We start from the raw sequence: 16,602 nt of genomic DNA, 5'->3' as shown, positions 1-16,602 counted from the left end.
TGTCTGCCACCCTTAAGCCTGCAAGCAGGAACAGCTGTGGGCAGCTGGCATCTTTTCCCTGCCCCATGCCACCTTATCCCTGGCCATCTTTTTCAGAATGGTCTGCCTTCTTTCCTCCTGACTTCCTGGAGTTCTGGGGATAGATCCCTGGGTCTGCTTGTAAATCTTCCCTCTCCAAAGCCTTAAGCCCAGTCTGGTAGGGAGTGGAAAAGGTGTGCTGGGTAAAGAAATCCCTACCAACGATGGATCCCAAGGTCTTCCCCAGTAGGATTCCCAGGGAGGCCCCTTTCCCCCGTATTTGTGTTTGTCTCTCTGGTGTCCTGGGAATCTGTCTCCTCTCACTTTTGTCTCTGTCAGTTTTCTTCCCCCACCTTCCCCACGCCCCCAGAAGGGGAGATGAGGAAAGGTGAAAGGGGAAACCAAAAAAGCAGGGTCTTTGCAAGGCTGCAGTCTTCGGAGTTGCGGGTGATAAATCCACTTAATCTATTTAATATTGGCTTTCAGAAATTCACACACACACTCACACACAGATCAGAACAAGGTGAGGACTACCGAGGGGACGGGGAGGGACCGGCTCCCTCCGGACACTGGAAGGTTTGTACCCTAGGTTCCCTTCTGCCCGGCTGCCCAGGAGTTGGGATAGGAGGAAGGGAGTATTTACAGAGAACGGGGACGTAATCTTCATCCCACGGTGAAGGTTCTGAAACCGGTAACCTCCCAAATCTCATTCCAAAAAATTCAAAAGTAGACAGAGGTTCCGGGATTAGCAAGAAAAGAGGCGGGGGTGAGGTGGAGGAGAAACGGAACTGTACTCGCAAAAATGAGAGTGAGCGTGGGGGCGTGGCTACCCTGGGGCTCGGCTCTCGCGCCGGGCGAAGGGGAGGAGTCTGTCAGTAAGCGGGCGAGGCCTGGCGCCACAAACCCAATCACCGGACTGAATCACCCCGCAGGGAAGAAAAGAAGGCGGAGCCTGCCGACCTGGAGGCGGGGCTTTATCAGAGCCGGGGCGGAGCCTATACAGGAGGCGGGGCTTTAGGGAAAAGTTTCCAGGCTGGGGAGCAGTGACCGAGGGAGTTCGGCTGGGGGCGCTGTATTTAGAGGGGGTGGGGGCCAGGAGCGACTGAGGGGTCCGGCATTTGGCCGGAATCCCAGGAAGCGGCGTCCCTGTTAGTGTGGGTTTGGGTGGGGTTCCTGAGGAACTGGATTCGGAGCGTGCTCGCAAGGCGAGAGTTTCCGTAGAGGCCTAGTTTAGGATGTAACCAAGTCCGGTGGCCCCAGAAGCGGGTGTGCAGGGCGCCCGCTGGATCCGCGGCTTGACGGCAAAACGCGCTTGGGAGGTCGAGGGGCGCAGAGTGGGGCCGGGCCGTAGGCGTCCTTACGGATCCCAATAGTTCTCGTGGTGCTGTGCAGCAATGATGATGACTACGGTGAGGATGGTACAGAGCACCATGGCTGCTATGCCCACGGCCAGGGAGATGAAGGAGAAGTTCCGGGCCTCGCGTGAAGCGATCTCGGCTGACACCATGTCTCCGCGGGCCAAGGCCGTGCGCACCTGCGGGGGAGGTTGGGGGAGAGCAGATCAGAGAGCTGCTACCTCGGCCGCACGCCTCAGCCTCCCTCTAAGGTGCTCCCCAAAACGTCCAACACTCCCTGGGACTAAGAAAGACCCAGTGAGCCCTCCTCTCCATACTCCGCCTCCATTCCCTCCCCCACCCTACCCCCGCCCCCCCCCCGCCACACACCTGCACTGCCTTGAAGATGGCAATGATGCCCGTAGGCCAGAAGCAGCAGATGGTGGTCAGCACCGCGATGGGCATGTAGTCATGGGGCGGGCGCCTCGGCTCCAGCAGGGCCAGCCCTGGGCCTTGGGGCGGCGGGGGGAGCGTGGAGGTTACTCCCGTTCCCCCCGGGGTCCCGCCGGCATAGGGCTGTGGAAGGAAGGTTGTGGGGAGAGGACGTCACTCTTACCCTCCTTGAGCCCACCAACTTTCCACGTCTGGCAGAGAAAGAGGGTTGTTTCCTTCTTTCAAACCTCCTCTGGACTTTTAGGCTGTTTCCCCTGCCAGGCCTTGATCTTTGACTCCAGCCGACCACCAGACCACTCCCTCCCCCCCGTCCCCCCCCCCCCCCATTCCCAGGCTTTCCCTTAGTCTCTCCTCTCCCTTGGCCCCAGAACGCCGCCTGGTCCCCTGGCCCTGTTTCTCTATCCCACCAGCCCCCAGTGTGTCCCCAATTCCAGGTCCTGTTCCATCCCGCACTCCCCCCAGGCCCCTGTCCGCGCCGTACTCACCGCGCCCACCGGGTAGACTGGCACGTAGGCAGTGCAAGGCTGCAGCTGTAAGGGGTAACCGGGGGCTACGTAGCCCCCCAGTGGCAGCGTGCCTACCGCTCCAGTGTGCGTGGGCACCACGAAGCCCGGGGCCTGGGCAGTGTGAGCGGGCGCCGGCGGGGGCGGGGCGGCGGCGGCGGGCGGCGGCGGGGGTAGTGGGCCTTCGAAGCGAGTCTCCTGCAGGTAAGGGTCGGGTGGCATGCGGGGCAAGGTAGCGCAGCCGGGTGGGGGTACCCCAGCGGCCGGGCCGGGCGGGATGTGATGTGGAGGCCTCGGCAAGGTGGCGGAGGACGAGGGACCGCGCTGAGCGGCGGCCCCGGAAGCCAGGCCCCCTGCCCCTAAGCGCGGGAGGGTGGCGGTGCCAGACTGGTGGTAGTGGTGGTGGTGGTGATGGTGCGAGGAAGGGGCTGTCTGTGGGGGCGGGGCGGGAGGTTCGGCCGGGGGCTGGGGGGCATTGTAGGGTGGTGGAGAGGTGTGAGGGACTGAGTCTGGGAGGCCTGGGGGCGGTGAGCAGAGGTGTGGGGAGAGATAAGACAGACGAGATAAGGAGGGGCAGGGGGAGACACAGAGGGTCAGGGATGGAGGAAGATAATGGGAGAGACAGAGAGGAGATGGGTGAGAAGCCATCTCTCATTCTTGGGGCAGCAGAGAGGTTGTATCTAGGCCATCAGCCCCCCCCCCGCCCCCGCTTTTCAATCTAGTTTTGAGGTCATAACTCTCTTCTGCTCCTCTCCCTTCTTCAGCAATGGGCACACAGCTTTAACCTGCAGACCCAAACTCATATGCTCCTTGGCTTATGGCTGCCTTTGGGCTAGCCTATGCGAGCTAGCCCTGTGTGTGCACGTGTGTAGACATGCAACATTGTGTTAACATGTGCTCAGTTCAACAGTTGTATAAACACATGTAGGATAACGTGTTCCTCTCTGCCCTTCCTTCAGTGGGGAGGGGGCTCCCTAGTCTCTTTGGGAGTCTCAGTACCACTTTTAGGACAGATTAAAGAAGGGTCCTCTGGATTTTACTCCCCTGGCAAGCCCCATCTGATCATCTCTCCATATTTCCCCATTGGATGTCTCCATGCGAGCCAGTGTCATCTGTCCATCTGTCACTTGCAATGATGCTACCCATGCAGTACCTGGCTGATGCTACTCCACTCTTGTACTTCCCTCACCCTCTCAACCTGCCCCCCTAACCCATGTTGTTGGCAAGGGACTGAGGCTGAGACTGGCAGGAGGAAAGGAAGAGAAGGGAGGGATATAAAAAGAGGAGGGGGTTTGGGGGTCGGGGTGTGGAGAGCTGGATACAAGGGGAATGAAACAGAACCAACCGCTAGGGAGGGGTAAGGGAGGTGGGGGGGGGAGAGTCAGGAGACACTGGAGAGGGCTGGAGGTTTTGTTGTTGTTTTCTACCTGACTTTTCGGATGACATGCCTGCTGTCTCGCTGGGACAGGATCCGTGCAACCGGAGTCTGGAGTCAGGGTCCCTGGCTAGCACCGGAGTCTGGGTGCGCAGATTGCGCAGCCGGCAGCAGCGCAGAGATGGAGAGATGAAGACTGTGGCGGCGGGGGGCGGAGGGAAAGCAGGGAGGGGGGGAGCTTAAAGGGACCGAGGCGAGGGAGGGGGAAACCTCCAGACGTATCCCCACTCGGTCTCTCTCCGCTTTTGGACTACATCTCGCCTCCTCTCACCCCGGCATTCAAGCCCCCAGTTTGGGCTCCTTTGGAGTTGTCATGGAAACTGGGAGGCAAGCAAGACCAGGCAAGGCGGGTGGTACTAAGGGAAGGAAGGAGGGAGAAAGAACTCTCTAGAGTCTTCCCCTCCAAGACTGGCCGTAGTGATTATATTGTGGGAGGCAGCGAGCAGGTGCTCAGTGGATTCAATACCCCAGTTCCCTCTGGATCTTGTTCACCCCAGTCAGGCCTCCCCCTCCTCAGCTTCCCTCAGAGTCCCTGTAAGATCTCAGGATCTTCTCCCAAATCCTTGGCTCTTAGTTTTCCCCCTGTAGGAGAGATGACTGTATGAGAGAGAACTGCAAAAACAAAAACAAACAAACAACAAACAACAAAACAAAACAAAACAAAATAGAGAGAGAAAACCGTGTGCAGAGTTGAGGCCGGCCATGGCCTGAAAAGTTCCTAGGGTTATGACCTCGACCTGCCACCCTGGCCTGGGATGAATCGAGAGGTAATGTGAGAGGCTCTGGTCTATAGCAGTTCAGAGGTAAGAGGCCTGTGGTGTGTTGGGGGCTGGGGGTTGCAGGGTAGGACGAAGAGGAAGCTTGGGGGATATATAGATACCTTTCCTCTCCAGGATGAAGGAGCTGAAGCCCGCTGGGAGGAGGGGATGGATCAACTGCTCATTGCTGACAGCTCGGTTTGGGAATACGTGCTCGGTCCCCCTTCCCCCCTTTACTTATTGGGCTTCTTAGGGTTTCCAGGGCCCTCAGTGTTCAGATCCATTCCTGAAATCCCACCCACCCACCACCCCCGCCAAGACGCAGCGCCATTGCCTGAGTCGACCTGGGGGCACAGCAGTAACTGCAGTCTTTTTATTTTGCTTATTGTAACTTGGGAGCTTGTACGTGGGGATGGGGGCTGAAGATCAGCAGTCAGCCAAGATTGACCAGAGTTGGGCTTTTTGCAAAAACGTAACTGGGAGTCATTATTACCCACCCCACCTTCCCGCTTTAGACTAGTACTTCCCGGCCCCCGTCTGAGGCAGTCGCTCTCCGGAGCTCTGTCCTTCCCCTCCGACTCCAGGCAGAAACTACAGAGCTGTAAGAGAGGCGCTTGCCAGGGCGATTCCCAGGCCCCAGAGATTTAGATCACAGCCCCATACCGCTCACTCTGGCTTCTAAGGCGTTCGCGTGAGCCCCTAACCCACTACCGCCACCCCATCCTCTACACAACTCGGGGCGAAAGTTGGTTTTATTGGGAGAGACTTAGACTGGCAAAGACCTTGTGAATAGAGAGAGGAATTCAGAGAAGCTGCGATTTTTTTTTTATTTTTTAAATCAAGGGAAACGTCTTTAAATGCTAAGTAAAAGCCCTAACCCGGGCACCTGGGTATCGGTAGGGGTCACAGGTGGAGAGGTGCGGGACGCCTGGAGTTCAGAAGTCCAGACCGGGTGGGAAGGTCTGAGTAAGGAGCCGCCCACAAGGAGTTCCAAGTTCAGGGCGGGGTTGTGGAGTCGCTCTGGTGGAAAGACTCATCCGAAAGCAAAGGAGCCCGAGTCAGCGCTGCCCTAGGAGCCCTCCGCCTCTGTGGGGCGGGGTGTGTGTGTCACAGATGGGCCCCGGAGTAGAGTAGGGCAGAAGAAACTGGGCCAAGCTGCACTTTTACCTCGAGGGGCCTCGAGGGCTCTTCGTGACTCTGGAGACAAGGGCACTACACGCACTTCAGGATGAAGAGTTGTAAGACGCAGATCCGGCGCGGGCGGGAGGGAGGGGCTTAGGAGTAGGGTCCGCCTGGGCTACCTTCAGCCCTCATCAGACGGACGACGAAATGCGAAGGACTGCCTTTCCCCAGTCTGTTCTCCCAGCGCCTCCCTGGGGAAAGAGAACTCCGTGTTCCGTTGCGGAGCCGGACGCCTGAATTGGGAAGTAGGGCGAATCAAGGCCGGGAAATGGGACCCTTGGGTCGCTGCTGCCGCAGGGACTGAAGAGGCAGTCTCTCAATTCCCAGGACATGTTTGCTGCTTCTGCCTCTCCCCGCCGGTCTAAATGGATCGCTCCACCTATTTCCTCCCCCGCTCTTTGGGCGCAATGGATTGTTCCATTGCCCCTCCAGTCTCCGGCCTGCGTTGCGGGGGACACTGGCACGGTTGGTAGGGAAAGCCCCGGACGTGACGGCTGAGTGCGACCCTGAGCAGCCTCCCCTCTCCCATCCGGTCATTCCCCTGCGCGCGTTCTCCTTACACCCTTCCCCTCCCCCACGTGGGTTCCAAGCTGCAGGGAAGTAAACAGCGGGCAGAGCGAGGCTCACGGACCCAGGCCTGGTGGGAGTTTGCACTCTCCAGGGGTCCTGCGCTGCTGCTCAGGGGTCTTTCTTGCAAAACCCCGGTCTTGCATGGCTGGGATGATGCATTAGGAAGATGCTGGCCTGGGGACAGAGTCCCCGCTGAGTTAGGGACAGGGCTTGGGTGAGCGTCAGTGCGTCTACAATGTGGTTGGGGGGTGTGTTTGTGGGGAGAGGACTAGAGTAAAAGTAGGATATTTTGTGACAAGGACCTGGTGTGGGAACGGGCAGGGGAGGCTTGATTGCCGGCGTCTGTTCGGAAGGCAGGGGGTGTTGTCATCTCTCTCACAGGCCCTCATCGCCCCCTTCTCAGGCGGGAGCATGCTGGGGCTCCCGGGGCTGCGGCTCCCCCCGGCGGGGTTCCTGCTCCTGTTGCCATTCCTGCTGCTGCTGCTGCTGCTGCTGCCCGCAACCCCCGCGCCCCATCGGGCTTCCTACAAGCCGGTCATCGTGGTGCATGGGCTCTTTGACAGCTCGTACAGCTTCCGCCACCTGCTGGAATACATCAACGAGGTCTGGCAGGGGACCCACGGTTGTGGGGCGTTGGTGGCGTCTTCAGAGGCTGGGGAAGGAGAGTGGGGAACAGAATACTGGGCCTGCCAACTTCCTCGGGGAGCTGGTACTGGCGTGGGGAAAGTCTGGGGACGAGAGATCCTTGGTTCTAGCAGGGCACAGTAGGCATGTGGGCGCTGGCCAGGGGGCGGTGTGGAGGGGCTTCATCGTCCATCCCCGGTTGGGGCATTGCCCGCTTCCCACAGACACACCCTGGGACTGTGGTGACAGTGCTCGATCTCTTCGATGGGAGAGAGAGTTTGCGGCCCCTGTGGGAACAGGTGCAAGGGTTCCGAGAGGCTGTGGCCCCCATCATGGCAAAGGCCCCTCAAGGGGTGCATCTCATCTGCTACTCGCAGGGTAGGCACCCTCCCCCACCCCAGCTCCTAAGCCCTATCTGAGGCTTGATCCTTATCTGAGGGACACTGCCTAGTGTTCCCTTTTTTGAGCCACATTGCTTCAGCCAGAGCCCTGATACTTGAGCCCTCCTTTCCTGACTTCCCTCAGTACCTGGGTCTTACCTCTGTGTGTGTCCTGAGTGGGAGGGAGGCTCCCTGCACTGCTGCCCCTTTCTTTGCCCATTACCCATGGTTCTTGGACACAAAAGGTAGTGGGACAGTAAAAAGCACCCTACAGTTAGTCGGGACACCCAGTATCGAATTCTGGCTCTGTCACTTACATGACGTGGATGTTTTGACACAAGGTGTGTGCCTTCTCTGGGCCTCAGTTTCCTTTAGGTACACTGTGTGTGTGTGGGGTGCGGACGGGGGGCAATGTTGGCCCGGCTGTCCCTAAGTCCCTGCCCAATGTGGTGTTCTGCCTGCAGGGGGCCTGGTATGCCGGGCACTGCTGTCTGTGATGGATGAACACAATGTGGATTCTTTCATCTCTCTTTCCTCTCCACAGATGGGACAGTATGGAGGTGAGTGGGCACTGTGGGCTCCATAGGGGGGGCCCTGAGTCTTGAGGGCACAAGTTTGGAGCCACCTGGCACTGCTGTTCTCTTGCCAGACACGGACTATTTGAAGTGGCTGTTCCCCACCTCCATGAGGTCTAACCTCTACCGCATCTGCTATAGCCCCTGGGGCCAGGAATTCTCCATCTGCAACTACTGGCATGGTGAGTAGGACCTGCCAAACTGGGGCCTCCATGGAAAGGGCATCCTGGAGGATAGGGCCTGCTGCTCCCACCTCTACCATAACCAACCGTTACTGAGCACTTACTATGTGAACAGGCATTGTTCAAAATGCTTTACGTTTATCACCTTATTTGCCTTAGAGAGTATAGCCTGCTGCAGGGGTTGGCCGACTGTATCCTTAAAGGGCCAGATAGTAAATATTTTGGGTTTTGCAGGCCGTACAGTCTCTGTCACAACCACTCAGTTCTGCCACAGTCATGTGAAAGCAGCCATATATTGTATGTAAATGAATGAGTGTGTCTGTGTTGGCGATAAAATTTATTTACAGAAACAAGCAGTGAACTGGATTTGGCTAATGAGTCATAGTTTGCAAACGCCTGGTATAGTTTTTAAGACCATGGATGCTGCTGGGTCCAGACTGCTTGGGTTTGAAGCCTGGCCCTGCGGCATGACTTTGGGCAAGTTACTCAACATTTCTGTGACTCAATTTTCCTCATCTGTATAATGATATAGTACATACCTTATAGGGTGGTTATGAGGATTAAATAAATTAATGAATGTAATGTACTTGGAACAGTATCTGGCTCATAGTAGGTGTTAGAAAAAGATGTTTGCTATTATGTTTACAATTATGGCTACTATTATATTACTATTCACCTTGTCTATTACTTTAGCCTCCTGATTGGTCTTCCAGCCTCTGGTCTTGCCTCTTCTCCCTGCTTCTCTGACAACCTTTCTAACTGCTGTTTGTACCCAGACCCCCACCATGATGACTTGTACCTCAATGCCAGCAGCTTCCTGGCCCTGATCAATGGGGAAAGAGACCATCCCAATGCCACTGGTAAGACCCCAGGCTCCTACCCTGGTCCCATTTTCTGCTTCTCTGACCCCCTGTGTTCCCCTCTCCAACCTGGCCTGACCCCTGTGACTGACTCAGGCTCTCTTCTTCCCACCCTGCAGCTTGGCGGAAGAACTTTCTTCGTGTGGGCCGCCTGGTGCTGATTGGGGGCCCTGATGATGGTGTCATTACCCCCTGGCAGTCCAGGTAATAAGGGACTGTGTGGCCTGAAGATTGGCTAAGGACATCCCAGCCCCCACCAATCTTTATCTCATTTCTAAAACTGGCCTGCTCCTTCCACTGTTCAGTTAATACCCCTACCCTCCATTCATCTTGTCACCCAAGACCAAAACCTGGGAGTCATCTCCTAGCCTCTTATATGTAGCCAGTCACTAAGCCCTGCTGACTCTACTAGGTAGAGTCTGCTTGCTCTCCATCCCTACCAACCCCCCTTTGTAAAAACTTTTAACTTTGAAATATTTACAGATTCATAGGAAGCTGCAAAGATAGTTTAGAGAGGTCCCGTGTATCCTTCACCCAGTTCCCCCCAATGGTTGCATCCTATGTAACTATAGCACAATATCAAAACCAGGACTATGACATTGGTACGTGTATATAGTTCCATATGCCATGTAATCACATTTCCTACCACCTCTTTTACTTACCTGGACTACTGTAATGGCCTCCAGCCTCGTCCCCTCTATCCTATTCCTCAGGAAAATCCATGGCTTCATGGCACTATGTGCCTGCCTTTGATCATCATGAGTGATCTGAAATGTCACCTGATCTACTTTAGTCACTCAACAAATACTCTGTGTGCCTAGGCACTGTTCTGGGTCCTGGGGATGCAGTAGTAAATGAAAGAGAAGTCCATGGTGTTATGTAGCTTACATTCTTGTGGGGGAGACAGACAATAAATGTAAATCTATATGCCAAGTGCGGATAAAATAAGGCAGGGGAAGGGATTAGAGGATGGCCAGGGCCTATATTAGCTGGTGGCCAGAGAAGTCCTTCTGGAAGAGTTGCCATTTGAGCAGAGACTGAAGGAAGTGAGGGAAAGAGTTGTGATCAAACTGGGGGAAGAACAACCCAGGGGAGAGGAGTAGCACCTGCAAAGGCCCTGGGGCATGTCTGAGGAATAAAGAGGCCCATATGGCTACAGTGCAGGGAGCTACGGAGAGGGTGGGAGAGGAGGTGAAAGAGGTAGCAGGGAGCCAGTTACAGAAAGCCTTTGTGGGGCAAAGTAAGCCCCCCCTTTTTTCCCTGAAATATACACAACATAAAATTTTACCATTTTTAAGTGTATAGTTCGGTGGCATCAAGTCCATTCACATTCTTGTGTAAGCATCACCACTATTTATCTCCAGAACCTTTTTTTTCTTCAAATTGAAACCCCATACCCTTTAAAGAATGGTAACTCCCTCATCCCTGCCACTCCCTGGCCCCTGGCAACCATGGCCCTTGATTTTTGAAAATTCTGAATGAGACACATTGAACACATTGGAAGGTTTTAAGTGAATGAGTAACATGCCTTATAATAGTTAGAGATGGGATTTATTTTTATCTCATTTCAAACTATCCTGTGAAGATAATAATGGCTCAAGGTTATATAGCACCTTTTATGTCCCAAAGCATTATTCTAAGTACTTTTCAAATAAAGCTCATTTAATTCTCACAACAACCCTATAGGGTAATTACTATTATCCTCTTTTGACATATAAGGAAACTTAAGTACAAAGAGATTAAATAACCTGCCTACATTCATAGAGTTACTAAGTGGTCAAGTCAGGCTGTCTGACTTAACCACAATGTTTTGCTTCCTCTCTACAAAGGAGGTATTCTTATACAGGGCAAAGAAGATAAGCAACATGATCAACCACACACAGTGGGGAGTGTGTGGCAGAGCCAGAGTTTAAATCCAGGTCTTTGTGCCCCTACTGCTTTCCTACCGTATGAAATCCAGCCCTTCAACAAGGCCTCCAGGCCTCCAACCCAGCACCCCACGCACCCAGCTGTGCCTTACCTCTGTGCTGCTCTTGCTGTTCCATTTGCCTGGGACAGCCTTCCTTAGTCCAGGGTAATCGCTGGGAAGCCTTTGTTGATGCTCTAAAACTAGGGTAGTAGCCTCTCCTCTTTGCTCCCATAGCCCATATTGACATTTGTTCAGTTATTTATGGCCTGTGTCCACTCAGTGCCCATGCCAGTTAAATATTCTTAATTTTAAAATAATTAAGAACTTTTTATTTTGAAATAATTTCATACTCAAGAAATTACCAAAGTGGTACAAAGCAATCTTGTATCCTCTTCACCTAGATTTCCCAAATGTTAACATCTTACTGAGTTTACATTAGCATCCTTTCTCTCTCCATATATATATATACACACATATATATGTACAGAGTATGTGTGTGAACCATTTGAGAGCAGGTTGCATATCTCTTCACCCTTGAAAACTTCAGTATGTCAGTGTCTATTTTCTATGTACAGGACATTCTTTTACATATCCACAATACAATGATCAAAATCGGGAAATTAACATTGATACAGTACTCTGTAGACCTTATCCAAATTTTCCCAATTGTCCTTACAGAAAAAAATCCAGTGCAAGATCCAACCCAGGATCCCGTGTTGCATTTAGTTGTCATGTCTCTTTAGTCTCTTTTAATCTGGAATACTTCCTTGGTCTTTGTACACGACCTTGATATTTTTGAAGCGTACGAGCCATCTATTTTATAGAATGTCCCTCAGTTTGGGTTTGTTGGCTATTTCCTCATGATTAGATTCAGATTATGCATTTTTGATGGGAATTCTGCAGAAGTGATGCTGTACCCTCAGTGCATCACCTCATGAGGTACATGATACCCAGTTAAATATTGGTATTTTGAGTGTCCTCCTTGCTGCTTGTGTCCTCAACAGGCCATGAGTTCCTGAAGGACCCTAGCCCACCTTGATTTTCTCCAGCTCTCCTGATAACCTCCCCCTTACCCCCCAATCTTTTTGTAGCTTCTTTGGTTTCTATGATGCAAATGAGACGGTCTTGGAGATGGAGGAGCAACTGGTGAGTTCATTGGAATTACTTTCCCTTTCTGCGCGCACTGTCCCAGCTGTCTGTGGCTCTCTCTGCCACTGACACGGGAGTTGAAAGGTTCACCCTGTGGGGAGGGGGTCTGGGACACCAGCAGGAACTTACTTTGTCCTCCCTATGTCTTTCTTCCATGCCCCTTTGGCCACCTTGAAGGTTTATCTGCGGGATTCTTTTGGGTTGAAGACTCTCCTGGCTCGGGGGGCCATAGTGAGGTGTCCAATGGCTGGGATCTCCCACACGGCCTGGCACTCCAACCGTACCCTTTATGAGACCTGCATTGAACCTTGGCTCTCCTGAGGGATCCCTCAGGAACCCCCCAGCCCGGAGACCAAGTGGTAGCCTTGGATGTCAGGCCCTGGTGTGCCCGTGACCACCTCATTGCTCCCCCACTGCCCCCACCAACCAGGGCTCCCAGGGCCCCTTCCTCCGCTCCTCTGTGAACGACAAATCCTGGTTTCCGCCATCTCGTGTCCTCTCGTCTGGGGCTTGCTCCGAGCTCTCCCATCCTCTTAAGGCCAAGCGTGGCGAGTGAGAAAGCGGGTTAACTCATGGCTGCTCCTACTGCTGCTCTGCGTCTCTGGCTGGAGACGGAGGACCCAGCCCCTGCCCACCACAGGGGTCTCCTTCCAGGCCACTCAGGACATTTTTAGCTTCTGTTTTCCCCATGTTCGCTGTTCGTCTGAACTCCCCTGTTGTGAGCCCTCCCAACCCCCAGGAAGGACCACCCATGAGAGTGGGGTTCCGAGGCTCCCCTATGGGGACATTTCCGTTCTTGAAGTGTCAGTGTTGGGGAATATCTGTGGCCTGTGAGGCCCATCTCAGGTTTGGGGATCCCCCAGTCCCTATGTTCAGTATTGGGGTGCCCTTGGGGAGCCCAGTTTCTTTGAGGCTCCAGCCCCTCTTTTAGCTACCCTTGAATGGGTGTTACCCCTGTATTTATGGAAATAAAGTTCCATTTACTCAGTTTGGCTTGACTCATTTCCAGGTGAGGGAGACCTGGCTCCCCAAGGAGGGTGGGGATGGAGAGCCTGAGGCTCGGGTGCCCGGATGCCTGGTCTGGGGTGGGACCCCCTTGGTGTTTCCGCTCTCTCAATGCCCATTCTGTGTGGGTTCCTGATTCTCTGCGGGTTCTTTCCTGCTGAGGACAATTCTCTTCCTGTCCCAGCCTGTGATTGGGGGGCTGAGCCCAGGGCTCTAGTGGTTTGGGCCCCAGCCTCATGGGTGGAATGCACCAGCCACCCCCAGGCTAGACGAGGGGGCTAAGGGTCAGGGTGGGCATTTGTGGTGCCCCTTTTTGAACTTTGTGGGCCAGAGCTGGGTGAGGGGCTGGACAATGAGCCTCCTCTTCCTCGAAAGAAGGAATCTTGGTGGAGACAATAAGGCCCTGTCTGCTCTGGCATGGGGGGCGGTGGCTGACTCAACTTTGCATACCCCCCACCAGGCCCTAACAAATGTCATCAAGAAATGGGGGCAATTTTCCCTTTACTGCCCTGGACAGTCCCCACCACACCCTTCTTTCTCTCCTCATCTGATCTTGCCTTTTCTCCCATGACTTGACCGCACTTAGTTCTCTGCCAGCTCTGCCTTTTCCTGCCCCTCAGCTCTTCCCTAGTCTGTGTTGGGTTGAAGTGTGGAGGGCAAGGGCCAGGGGTACTGCTGGTGTTTAAAGCTAGTAGTCTCTGCTGATTTGGGGGAGTTCCAAAAATAGGGGGCCTCATAGGGTTGAGAAGAGACTTCTAAGGGGCCCTTTGCTTGGCTGGGGGGGGGGTGAAGGTAGTGGGATCTGGACCCCACTGAACTGACCAAGCTCCCGCTGTGGAGGAGGCTTGTGGGAGGGGGCAGGAATGGGAGGGCTCTGTCTGGCCCGCCTCTCCTCTCCTTTGCAGCCCGCCCAGCCCGCCCACCAGTCTGAGCTGCTGCTTCTGAGGCTGGTGGCCTGAAGTCTCCAGGAGAGGGGGAAAGACAGGTGGGGAGAGAACGTCAATGGGGAAAGAGTGGGGGTCACTCAGAGTCTTAGAGTGAGTGTGAGTTGGGTGTGTTGTCTGAGTGAGGGGAGTGGGTCCAGGGTGTATGTGGTGGTGTGGGTGCGTGAGGGTAGCAGGAATGTGTTTAAGGTGGGGTTTCCAGGTGTGTGGGTGTGTACAAGGTGTAAAGGGGTGTAATGGTGCATATCTGATATTTTGAAGGTAGGAGGATTAGGATGGAAGAGGGCATGTCAGAGACAGGAGGGTCATGAGGGGAGGTGGAGGGAGTGTGTCGGGCTGTGAGCTTGTATGGTGGCCGCATGGACCATGATGTGCTAAAGGAAGGGGGGTGTTAGTTAAATGTACCTGCAGGTGTAGACAATCCTGGTGGCTAGTGCAAGCGTGCAAATGAATGTCCTGCCCCACTTAAAGGGCACCAGCAGACTGCTCTTGGAAGGGCTGGAACTGGAGAAGTTAACAGGAGAGGGGAAGGGCCTCCATTAACCTCTTCTTGCCTGCAGCTGGCAGAGTCTGAAGTCAAGGAGAAACATGGGGTCCAGGGCTGAGCTGTGCACTGTCTTAGGCGGACTCTCATTCCTCCTGCTACTGATGACGGGCGAGGGGGCCAAGGGTGGATCCCTCAAAGAGAGGTGATAACAGAGGGGGCAGGGCCAGGGGTGAGGTCTTCATGAAACCTGCTGGGGGTGGGGCTTCACAGGTGGCAAAACAAAGTTTAGAATGGCCGGGAGGCTGTCATTTTTAGGGAGGGTGGGGCCTCAGTGGAGCCTGAAGGGAAGTGGGGCTCCTGGCTCCCCAGGGCCTGGCCCACTCAATGCCTCTCACTTTCCCCCGCATGGGTGCAGTCAGGGGGTCTGCTCCAAGCAGACGCTGGTGGTCCCACTCCGTTACAACGAGTCCTACAGCCAACCCGTATATAAGCCCTACTTGACTCTGTGCTCTGGAAGGCGTGTCTGCAGCACCTACAGGTGAGGGGTGGGGAGCCTGGGCTCTGGGGTCTCTCAAGAGGAACGAACCCCCAAAACCGGGACCAGGACCCATATGCCAATGTCCAGAGCCCGGCGCTGTGTTCCAGGACCACGTACCATGTGGCCTGGCGGGAGGTGAGGAGGGAGGTACAGCAGACCCACGCCGTGTGCTGCCAGGGCTGGAAAAAGCGGCATCCCGGGGCGCTCACCTGTGATGAAGGTGAGGCTGGGTCTTCCCAGGCCTCGGGGGAGGTGCGCCCCGCCGGGCTGGAGAGCCAGGCCTTCCGCTCGGTTCTGAACCCCGCTTCCTGCGCCCGCAGCCATCTGCGCCAAGCCCTGCCAGAACGGAGGCGTCTGCGTTCGGCCAGACCGGTGCGAGTGCGCCCCGGGCTGGGGTGGGAAGCACTGTCACGTGGGTGAGTTGGCTCGCCCTCCCTCGGGGTGGCGCCAGGACCTCCCTACCCGCCGTGGCGCCCCCCTCCGCCCCGCCCCCCTCAGCCCCCTCCTCTTTCCGGTAACTAGACGTGGATGAATGCAGGACTGGCGTCACTCTCTGCTCGCACGGATGCTTCAATACAGCAGGCAGCTTCACCTGCGGCTGCCCCCGGGGCCTGGTGCTGGGCCCGGACGGGCGCACTTGCGCAGAAGGGGGCCCAGAGCCCCCAGAGCCCCCAACCAGTGCCAGCATCCTCAGCGTGGCCGGTGAGTGGGTGGGTGCGTGGGGCATGCGGAGGGCCGGACCAGAGGCAGGGCCAGGGCAGTGGTCACGCTCGGCTCGCTCCTTTGTCCCAGTTCGGGAGGCTGGACACGATGAGCGTGCCCTGAGGCGGGAGATTCGCGAGCTGCGAGGGCGCCTGGAGCGGCTGGAGCAGGTGAGTGCAGATGCCTGGGGCCAGGTCTGGGTGGCAGACCCCACCCCCAACACCCTGAGGTGTCTCTTCCTTTGTAGTGGGCCAGTCAGGCTGGGGCCTGGGTCCGAGCAGTGCTGCCCATGCCCCCAGAAGAGCTGCAGCCCGAACAGGTGGCAGAGCTGTGGGGCCGAGGCGACAGGATTGAGTCTCTCAGTGACCAGGTTCTGCTGCTGGAGGAGAGGCTAGGTGCCTGTGAGTCCCCATGCCCCTCGCTGTGGGGACCCCCATCTCCCAACAGCTGCCCCCAGCTCTTCCAGACACCTTTTCCCAACTCAGTTTTCTCTTGTCCAAAATCTCTGCTCCTCCACTCACTCACCCCATACCTTCCCCAGATTTCCGCACTTTACCACCCCTTCTCCTGGTCTGTCTCCAACTTGGTGGTTCCACTTATTGGTGAGTGAGACTGTCAATCCTTCAGTGTCCAGGGCCCACTCCAGGCCTCCAAGAAGCCCACAGTCAATGTGTCTGCCTGTCTCCTTGTCATTAACCAGGCTCCTGTGAGGACAACAGCCTGGGCCCAGGCCTCAATCGGCGGAGCTAAGGAGCCTATGCAGAGCCCCTGCCCCACTAATTTATACAGAAACTGGACCCACTAATCCTCTGGGATTGGCCTGCTGGGGAGCTGCAGATAAGGTAATCTGCCACTAAAGAGCAATGAACAATGGAAACTTTGGAAAGCTGAAGAAAGGAGGAAGGCGGGTTGTCTTGGCCTGCCCCTGAGTCTTCCGGCTGGGGCAGAGGCCTGGAATGAGAACTGCTTTTTTAACTCCTTAACAAACGCAGCC

The 16,602-nt window shown here is 55.4% G+C and overlaps 3 protein-coding genes across 12 annotated transcripts; 2 read left to right on the top strand and 1 right to left on the bottom strand.

Moving 5' to 3' along the window:
* Window positions 1-473: 473 nt before the first annotated feature.
* On the bottom strand, window positions 474-3,868 carry PRRT1 (proline rich transmembrane protein 1). The gene is made up of 4 exons (XM_007194046.2): window positions 3,736-3,868; window positions 2,291-2,826; window positions 1,743-1,928; window positions 474-1,552 (listed from the first exon to the last, which is right to left on the bottom strand). Exons 1-4 carry the CDS (start codon window positions 3,752-3,754, stop codon window positions 1,376-1,378), a joined length of 918 nt encoding a protein of 305 aa, XP_007194108.2. The 5' UTR covers window positions 3,755-3,868; the 3' UTR covers window positions 474-1,375.
* A 1,645-nt stretch (window positions 3,869-5,513) lies between these two features.
* On the top strand, window positions 5,514-14,651 carry PPT2 (palmitoyl-protein thioesterase 2). 9 transcript variants are annotated; one of them, XM_028161803.2, is made up of 10 exons: window positions 5,514-5,739; window positions 6,657-6,856; window positions 7,102-7,255; window positions 7,722-7,817; window positions 7,907-8,014; window positions 8,791-8,874; window positions 8,994-9,078; window positions 11,875-11,929; window positions 12,110-13,922; window positions 14,442-14,651. In XM_028161803.2, exons 1-9 carry the CDS (start codon window positions 5,730-5,732, stop codon window positions 12,251-12,253), a joined length of 936 nt encoding a protein of 311 aa, XP_028017604.2. In that variant the 5' UTR covers window positions 5,514-5,729; the 3' UTR covers window positions 12,254-13,922; window positions 14,442-14,651. The 9 variants fall into 9 exon arrangements, with proteins under 9 accessions (XP_028017604.2, XP_057410066.1, XP_057410061.1 ...); XM_057554083.1 differs by having other exon boundaries at window positions 6,635-6,856; XM_057554078.1 differs by lacking the exon at window positions 5,514-5,739 and adding an exon at window positions 5,789-6,148 and having other exon boundaries at window positions 6,635-6,856.
* EGFL8 (EGF like domain multiple 8) lies at window positions 14,448-16,520 on the top strand. Of its 2 annotated transcripts, none has more exons than XM_007193903.2 (8): window positions 14,448-14,570; window positions 14,784-14,906; window positions 15,014-15,126; window positions 15,227-15,322; window positions 15,429-15,608; window positions 15,699-15,778; window positions 15,856-16,009; window positions 16,309-16,520. In XM_007193903.2, the coding sequence occupies exons 1-8, from the start codon at window positions 14,470-14,472 to the stop codon at window positions 16,356-16,358; spliced, it is 897 nt and encodes a 298-aa protein (XP_007193965.1). In that variant the 5' UTR covers window positions 14,448-14,469; the 3' UTR covers window positions 16,359-16,520. The 2 variants fall into 2 exon arrangements, with proteins under 2 accessions (XP_007193965.1, XP_007193961.1); XM_007193899.3 differs by having other exon boundaries at window positions 15,856-16,210.
* The last annotated feature ends 82 nt before the right edge of the window (window positions 16,521-16,602 follow it).

This window comes from Balaenoptera acutorostrata, chromosome 10 (assembly GCF_949987535.1).
Source record: "Balaenoptera acutorostrata chromosome 10, mBalAcu1.1, whole genome shotgun sequence".
Classification (NCBI taxonomy): Eukaryota; Metazoa; Chordata; class Mammalia; order Artiodactyla; family Balaenopteridae; genus Balaenoptera; species Balaenoptera acutorostrata.
This window is presented reverse-complemented; position numbering and strand designations above follow the sequence as displayed.